The following is an 8,490-nucleotide window of genomic DNA, read 5'->3' as shown; positions in this document are numbered from 1 at the left end:
ATAGGAACGGAGAGACACAGGGACAAACAACCTATGCTGTGTCTCTCACAAACACACATACAGATACAGGGACAATAACAGCACTGTGTACGGAGAAAGAAGATCCGGCAGGTGGAGATACCACAGGAGAGCAGTGCCTCTGTCTGTCTGCATCTGCTCTGCTCTGCTTGCTGTTTGATGTGCAGGGATTAGGAGAAATCTGAGAGCTCCCAATTTAGCCAAGCCACAGAGATACTCAATATGCAAGAGCACATATACACTCACACATTGAATGTCATTTTTTAACTGACTGAATGCACTATAGGTTAATAGGTTTATTTCAAACATGTAGTGTGTTTTATAGAATGAATGCATTTAGTTGTTTTTACATTGGGTTTATAACCAAACTCAGGCATGCCTGCTATGATTGTCTGCTGCGACCTAGTGGACAGGAAATGTATTGCTGTCCGTCAAGATTTCCTAATCAAACTGATATCAGAATGTGAAATGATGTGGAAAATACTGGACACGGGGACACCTTTTGCTTTTAAACATTATGAATGTTTTTATAAAAGTGGACTGCATTAATTGAACCATGTAGTAGATAGCATACAAGTACTGTGTGTACAAATATGTATTCATTGTGATTATATAGTTACAATTAGAAATTGATAAAAAACAATGTACAATGAAACATATGTAGAACTGTTATATAAATTTAAAATTTAAAGGAATAATGCACAAGGGAAACTCTTTGAAAGTTACTTCATGAGGTAGAAAATTATTACAATATGACATGTTGTATAGTGATTATTTTTTGTTATTTAACTATCAACATAAATTATTGTTATTATGGCACATTTTTTTTCATCATATAATATAATATCATAAGTATTTTCCCCCTGCGGTTCACCATGATGTTTAGCACCAAAACCCATAATTTAGTGTTACATTATGATTTCCATCCTCTTTCTGACCGACAGAATTCAACAAGCTGTTTTTCTTCCCATAAATAAAAGCCGCTTTGCAAAGCCTACATTGCATTCTGACAGATCTACAGAAACAACACAATGTTTGCAGATCTCCCCATCTTATTCTTATTGTTCAATACAAATAATTGCATTTTCTGCTGCTGTTTAGAAATTATAGTATAATTTCTACTTCCTCTTCAATTATATCACTGTGACTGGGCGGGCCAAGTTGATTCAAAATGAATAGGCATCAGTAATGTATAAATGTCTTGATCCCTACATCAGAATCTTTAGAAAAAAGCGACAGTTTGAAAGTTGTAGAAAAATTCATTGTGAAGCTGTTAATTCTAAATTTAACTCTACAGCATTTGTTGTATGTTAGTTAAGGTATAATTTCTTGCAGAACATTAACTGAACTATAAAGTATATGTCGTTCTTTTAAAAAATATATGAGGTTGATATGTGGAGGATCCCTTTGGGATGATTTTATGCAGTAGATATATTGTTCTGTTAGTCTCTTGCTTTTAATAGAAGCTGGCAACTGGTGTAGTAACCATTGTGAAAATCTACTTGTCATTTGTTATTTTGTTGAAGTGATCCAAAGGGCTTCATGCACTAGAGTTGAAGACTCCATGGAATCCATAAGGAATGTTGACAGGCACTTCGGCTCTTCCCAGCTCTTCAAATGTTTTGGCATCCAGGACCAAAAGAAATGTACTCTTATCCTACAAAGAGAAGAGAAAGAAGGGGTTTAAGACTGAAGACATATTGATAAATGTTCTACAATCATTTTTCATTTTCTTATAAAGCAAGTCAATTATAAAGCTTATGTTTACATACATTACATTCATTCAGGGCTGTTTTATACCTTAACTGGTGTGATAATCACAGACAGGATGACTCCATCGTCCTCTTCCTCAGCATTGGGTGAAGGAATGAAGACAGGCTCTGATGGATAGAGATCAGGCTGGCGCCATACCTGTAAATCAATTTATTTAGCAAACATTCTGCATTTTGATCATAGTAACTGTGAATACCTAGGTATCAATCATGATCTCGTTAATTGTTCTCACCTTGAACTTTTTGCTTTCCAGATCCATCTTAATTAGGGAGTCACCCACTAGGTGTCGGAAGCCACAACCATAGTAGTATCTATAAGGTTTGGTGTTACATCTGGCATAGTTAATATGTGGAAACTCCAAGCCACCGTAGTCTTTCAGGTCCTCGCTGTGGAGATCCTCAAACGTGCAAAATACCTGAGAGAGAAACATGTTTTAAAAGAGATGAAGGCTCTTCAACACATAAATGCACTTTTTGTGTTATGCATTAATTTAATAACATTACTGTTAAAAAAAAAAAATCTGGGGTTGGAAAGATTTTTTGTTTTTGAAATATGTCTCATATGCTCATCAAGGCAATTTATTTAATCAAACATAACTATTGTGAAATATTATTGCAATTTAAAATACCTCTTTTCTATTTTAATACATGGTAAGATTTTGTTTATTCCTGTGATTGTCAGCAGCCATTACTCAAATGATCCTTCAGAAATCAAATTAATGCATCCTTCCTGAATAAAAGTTTTAATTTCTTTCAGAAATCTTACTGACCGCACACTGTAGTATACGTGCTTGGAGGGCTTTGAAGGAAAACCAATGTTTAGAATGAGCAACTTTCAGAGATGTACATACTGTACACACATGTTGTAGCCAGCTTAAGACAGCACCTGATTTTTGGTACGGCAGACAGCGGTAGCGGTGCTGTCAGGCCGTGTGTTGAGGTTCTGTTCCAGTGGAGTTTCACTTGTGATGTTGAGAGGCAGCACAAAACGACGGGGCAGTGGCCTGCTCATGGTGTTATACATCTGAGAGACAGAGAGAGGGACAGGACAAATAAGAATTAGAAAATTTGAACCATGCATGTGTGTACTTGCTTGTACTGCATCTTGTTTACAAGCAGAGGAATGCATACACATAACAATTACAGTTGAACCACTGATGTCACATGGACTATTTTAATGATGTCCTTACTACCTTTCTAGGCCTTAAACCTGGCAGTTGTGTTACTGTCTATACAGGGTCAGAAAGCTCTTGGATTTCATCAAAAATAATTTAATTTGTGTTTTGAAGCTGAACGAAAGTTTTAGGGGTTTGGAACGACATGAGGGTGAGTAATTAATGACAGAAATGACATTTTTAGGTGAACTGTCCCTTTAAGGAAGAACATTACCTCATCCAAAGCCTCTCCTGACTGACGCAGGTTCTGGATGAGGAAGTTGTTTATGGCCTGGCCGTCGTCAGAGCAGCACATGTCTAGCATGAGGAATCCATCCTGCTCAAAAGCATTGATCTGATGGAAGGTGGACAAGGCCTTGGCATGGTACTTCACTGACATCTCCTGCAGAGAGATGCAGAATAGTTGGTTAAGGTGCTAAAATAGCCTGATATTTTCTTCATGTTCTCAATCAGCTTTCATTGAACCATATGAAGCATAATCAGCAAACAAATATACGAATAAACTCGTTTGCTTCAAGCATCGGCTCCTCATTGTTCTCAGTGCCTCTGTGAGACTATTGTCAAGATTGTTGTCTTACCTTTCCAGTTTGTTTTTCAATAAGGTGGAATGTGGTTTCCTGGTTGGGGTCCCAGAAAACACCCTCATTTAGCGATTTCCCCCTTAGTCTACCAGTCACTATCTTAAACAGATCCATCTTAATGGGCTGCTCGATGAACACTACATAGTTCTCTGACATGCCTGAAAGGTTCAGGAAAATAAAAAGAGGGCTTTTCAGTGCTGCACACTGATATGATTGCTCTATTCAGAGTATACGATTACACCATTCAGAGTGCCTTGCAATGAAATTACACATGACACTATTACAGTAGCTGTGTAATAAAATCACAAATGATAGTCATTCTTCCTGAGAATGCAGAATGAAAATCTGTCTGTCTAGGAGATATGATGATAGTAAACGTGACAGATTCTCGTCTTCACTCACCAAAGCTGTGGTAATAGGAGGGTTTGGATTTGTCACGAGGGGTGATAGAGCATAATATCTTGGCTCCCTCTAGTGTATCTTCTCGGCCGTCTCTTTCTGGTGGCACCCTGATGATGTTATAGAAAGCCCCTATAAAACACACCACAGCACAACATCAAGCCTCCTAATCTTTTAGTGACAATGCACTTAGATTGATCAGCACACAAGGAGAAGACAGGAGTCTAACCTTTGTTTCTGTATGAGTTGCCCATGTTGTAAGCTGTGCCATCTGGATCAAAGTGTGGATGAGCAGTAGCCCCATTCACAGCGATGAACTTGCTCCAGTCCACCTACAGATGATAATCTTACTTAGACTTGATGGGTTAGTCTAGGCTGGTGGCTATAGACTGGTAATCGTTCATACCTTCTGTTTAGACTCCAGAGTATCTGGATCCACTCTGTGCATGTAGTTTGTCTCTGTACTGACGTAATAGTCACCCTTGTATTTAACAAAGTTGACACTGGCATTATCTGTTGACTCTGGAATTGGAAAGAGGGGAAGCAGTGTCACAAATATCTTTTATTTATTTTTTTAAACTTTGAGGCAGAAATTGATTAGAACAAACTTTGACTTTTTTCTTTTGTTTAACACACATTTCTAAGGTAGTTCTTCTGTAAATCTGACAAAGATGCTTGTTTTCATATATATATATATATATATTTTTTTTTTTTTTTTTTTTTTTTTTTTTATTATTAATGCTAATACCATAACCACAATTTGTTTTGTCCGAAGTTTCAAAAACTGTTTTTCAATAAATAAATTATTAACTAAGGAGGAGCAAAATACATTAAACATGATTTTATGCATTATGGAGAATTTTTATTTAGATTCCAGTTTAAATTTGATTAGAACTGTTTATTTTCAGACTTCTTTAACAGAAACTGGGATTAATAATTATATTAAATTAACCATTATTCATTTTGTGATTCTAGAAGATTTAAGAACTCCACGTTCCTGAATAAACAAAATGTTTGAGGGGAAAAATATGTGCTATGATTTCTATTTAAACCTCATTTTATGTTTTATAACCAGTTGAATTTAGATAATATTATATGTTAAATTAGATCATAAAGAATAATTTAAAGAATAATTTAGTTTGCTGAGGCTCCCTGGATGAAAACCACTTTTAAATAATAAAATTATTTTCCAGGATTTTTTTTTTTTTCCCCCCACAATTGTGTATCCCGCATATCCAAACGCAAACCTTATTGTTGCATGAAGTCACACTTTCACCATACTGACAGGATTTACTCAAGGCATTGATCCTAAAGATGGTTGTGCAGTTTTATCCTTTTAAAAGACCCATGTGTTACTGTATAATCGCATCAGTTGTAGTGTCCAGAACTCTCTGCTAACTCCATCTCAACACGTTAGTAGTACTGTCACTTTATTTAATCATAATTGAGAGCTTGTGGTGTCTGATTTAAATGTATTCTCGTGATTACAGACATTCAGCTGTTAGTCTAGGATGACTTTAGACACACTTTGACAATTCCACTGACCACTCCTGTTATGCTCTTGAGCAATGCCCTCCAGAGACACACCTCATTACTCTTTCAGAAAACAGAAAGAGCTTTATGTAACATTTTTAAATCGGCTAATGTTAGACTGTTCTAAACCTACTGAGATCCATTTTACCAAGGCCGACAGCACAGCAAATATACTTCCTTACTGTCATTCACACACATATTCACAATTTCGACGTACTCATCATCTCAAATCTGGACAGGAAGCGCTGAAAGAAGTTCTTGCAGGGATCAGGTAAAGCCAGAGTGCCAAACTCTGACACCATGATACGGTTCCTCTCGCTGTTCTGCTTATACGAATCGCTGCGCAGAAAACGGCTTCTGTACGTCACCTGACCATCCTCAATCTGAAAGCGATGCATCAAGGCCATGCCATCAAACCAGTGGTTATAGCTGAGGAAACATTTACATCGGCATGAGTCTGCCTGAATATTCATTTACATACAGTATTGTGAATAAAAGACTTCTGTGAAAGGTTGTCATGGTTGTGCCTACTTTGTCTACTATCTCTGTAAATACCAAATAATTAATTGTACCTTTCTATCTGTCATTAGTTTTACTGCCAATTACTAATCGCAAGAAACAGAGATTATAAAATGTATTAAGTTACTATTCTTCACATTCTAGTGATTCTATTAAGATCACAAACTCAATGTATTGACAGTTGAATGCTTGTACTCACTGCTGATTCCCAAACTCAAACTTTCCTGGACCATTCCGCAGCAGACTCCCATGGATCCAGGTTGGGATGGTGCCTTTGACCATGGTGGGGATGGGCTCAGGTGTCTCCTCTACCGAACTTACCAAGGGGGAGATGTTTGGCAGCCCATGTACTTTTGTGAAGTATGTTTTCTGAGCAGCAGCTGTGAAAAACCAAACAGCAAATTGTGATTTGCGTGATGTTCAAATCTGATTGCTTGGCAAGCTGACAGATCAAAATCTGTTCATGTGAAGAATAATCAGAATAAAGTTGTAAAGATACACTTATAAATCCAAATGTTCCTAAATTTTGATAGCGGTAGTAAAATGTTGTTTTGAGTATTATCACTTTGGTAATATTTTACAATAAGGTTTAATTTGTTAACATCAGTTAACTATGTTAGTTAACACGAACTAACGATGAACAAGACATCTACAGCATGTATAGGTAATTTTCAACATTTACTAATACATTTTCAAATAAAAGTCATTGTTAACATTAGTTAATGCACTGTGAACTAAGAAATAATTAACAAGTTCTAGGCACAGCATGTACTTACTATAGAGTTATGAGTTATTACTTTACTATAGTAAGTACATGTATATAACATGCATATCAAGACAATGTATAATCAAGTTTGATTTTTTACTACATTTAATAAAGATTAATAAACACTTTAAAAATATATTTCTGATTGTCATTTCAGGTTAGCTAATGTTATCAAATGGGACCTTATTCTAAAGTGTTGCTGACACTTTTATATAAAGGTCCTAAACTGCAAGGTTAGCTAACCCTGAGTTATATTAAAGTATATAAATGTAGTAAGTCACAGATTTGCAGACAAACTACTCTGCTCCTCCATTTATGTCAGCTGAAAGAACAAAATACAGGATCAGAGTTAACAAAGGACAGAGCTGAAATGGCAGAGTCAGTGATGTTACAACGGGAAGCACTATCTTTAGAAAAACAATCCGTCTCCTCTCTACATGATCACATGTACAGTGATACACTAATGCATAAATAATGAAGCAACTACAAAGACGTACAGGTATCTTTCAGAAAAGTCAAACTTGTGACATACAATTGAAAATGAGTTTAATTAAGTTATAAGTAAGCTGAAGAATTTAAACCTATGCTAACATTTAAAAGCCATTGGACTCAAAGTATATTTCACTCTCTCTCATATGAATACAGCAGCTGCTTTAAAACACAAACATTTGCTTTCATACACTGCATTGCTTCACACAAAAACATATGAAACCTGTAACATACAACAGAAAGTGAAACTTGCAGATGTGCATCAGTGCAGAAGAGCTCCCATATTCTTACCAATCGTTTGAGGCTTTATGCAGGACATCCCGTAGAGAGATGTGAGGCTGCACACTTGATCAGAACAGAGGATGAAGAAGAGTTTATGACAAATTGTAAAGAGCAATAAAAGCTATGTTCACAAAGATGGTAGGAGACAAGTCCCTTTTATGTAAGTCTGATCTCTTGCCAACCCTGTTACATCACACATGATTGCATGACACAGCAGATGTGAAATAAATAGCTACTGAACTGATAAAAAGGAGTTGTGAATCACAACAAAATGCACTTTAAACCATTTTATATATAATTTTGAGAAAATGGCTTCACATTATCACATGCAAAATGGCATAAAATAATAATCATATAATAATTATTGTAAGCAAGATGTATGCAACTGCAATGATACTTTACAAGTTTTATGCATATTATGTATTATGCATATGCAACATGCAATAGTTCTGTTGTTTTTGTGGTTATTGTTAATTATGTAAATATGTAATTTTGTTGTGAGGTATCTATATGTATGTAGTCTATAGTACCATTTTACATATAGTATAAGTACTAAATTATACAATATATTGTCTTTTACATACTGTTGTTTGTGCGTCTGTATTTCAGTTTCAGTTTATTTGCCAATACATGCAACAGTAAATGTCACCGCCCTTTGCTCAGTCAGAGGGGGTAAAAACAAAGTTATAAGACGTAGAGATAATCAGTAGTAAAAGCTTACCTTTGCTGGTCCTAAATGCATTTTTAAGCACACTTGTCGACATTATTAACTAAAACAGGTCACCTACAAGAGAATACAGTAGGTTAACGCGCGCGCGGAGTAGGCTACCGTGACCCACGTTACGTAGACTTTACCCCTAATAAACTTCCAGGTTATGGGTTAACGTCATATACCCTCAACCGAGACATTGTTTCGAAACATTCAAAACATTGCATTCATATTCTTGCCACATCTG

The 8,490-nt window shown here is 36.0% G+C and overlaps 1 protein-coding gene across 1 annotated transcript; it reads right to left on the bottom strand.

Annotated features, from left to right (window-relative positions):
- Nucleotides 1-1,370: 1,370 nt before the first annotated feature.
- On the bottom strand, nt 1,371-8,394 carry bco2a (beta-carotene oxygenase 2a). The gene is made up of 13 exons (XM_059550776.1): nt 8,256-8,394; nt 7,544-7,597; nt 6,197-6,377; nt 5,696-5,907; nt 4,352-4,467; nt 4,175-4,277; nt 3,949-4,077; nt 3,544-3,704; nt 3,180-3,347; nt 2,677-2,814; nt 2,024-2,206; nt 1,819-1,929; nt 1,371-1,675 (listed from the first exon to the last, which is right to left on the bottom strand). Exons 1-13 carry the CDS (start codon nt 8,296-8,298, stop codon nt 1,559-1,561), a joined length of 1,716 nt encoding a protein of 571 aa, XP_059406759.1. The 5' UTR covers nt 8,299-8,394; the 3' UTR covers nt 1,371-1,558.
- Nucleotides 8,395-8,490: the final 96 nt, after the last annotated feature.

The sequence above is a fragment of the Carassius carassius genome, chromosome 5 (genome assembly GCF_963082965.1).
Source record: "Carassius carassius chromosome 5, fCarCar2.1, whole genome shotgun sequence".
Classification (NCBI taxonomy): Eukaryota; Metazoa; Chordata; class Actinopteri; order Cypriniformes; family Cyprinidae; genus Carassius; species Carassius carassius.
This window is presented reverse-complemented; position numbering and strand designations above follow the sequence as displayed.

Bases quoted from the DNA above. Each gene is read 5' to 3' on its own strand.
- bco2a (XM_059550776.1), bottom strand. From the start codon at position 8,298: ATGTCGACAAGTGTGCTTAAAAATGCATTTAGGACCAGCAAAG. The intron at 2,815-3,179 runs GTAATGTTCTTC...TCTGTCTCTCAG, and splicing joins CAGGAGAGGCTTTGGATGAG to ATGTATAACACCATGAGCAG. The intron at 1,930-2,023 runs GTGAGAACAATT...ATTGATTTACAG, and splicing joins TGGAAAGCAAAAAGTTCAAG to GTATGGCGCCAGCCTGATCT.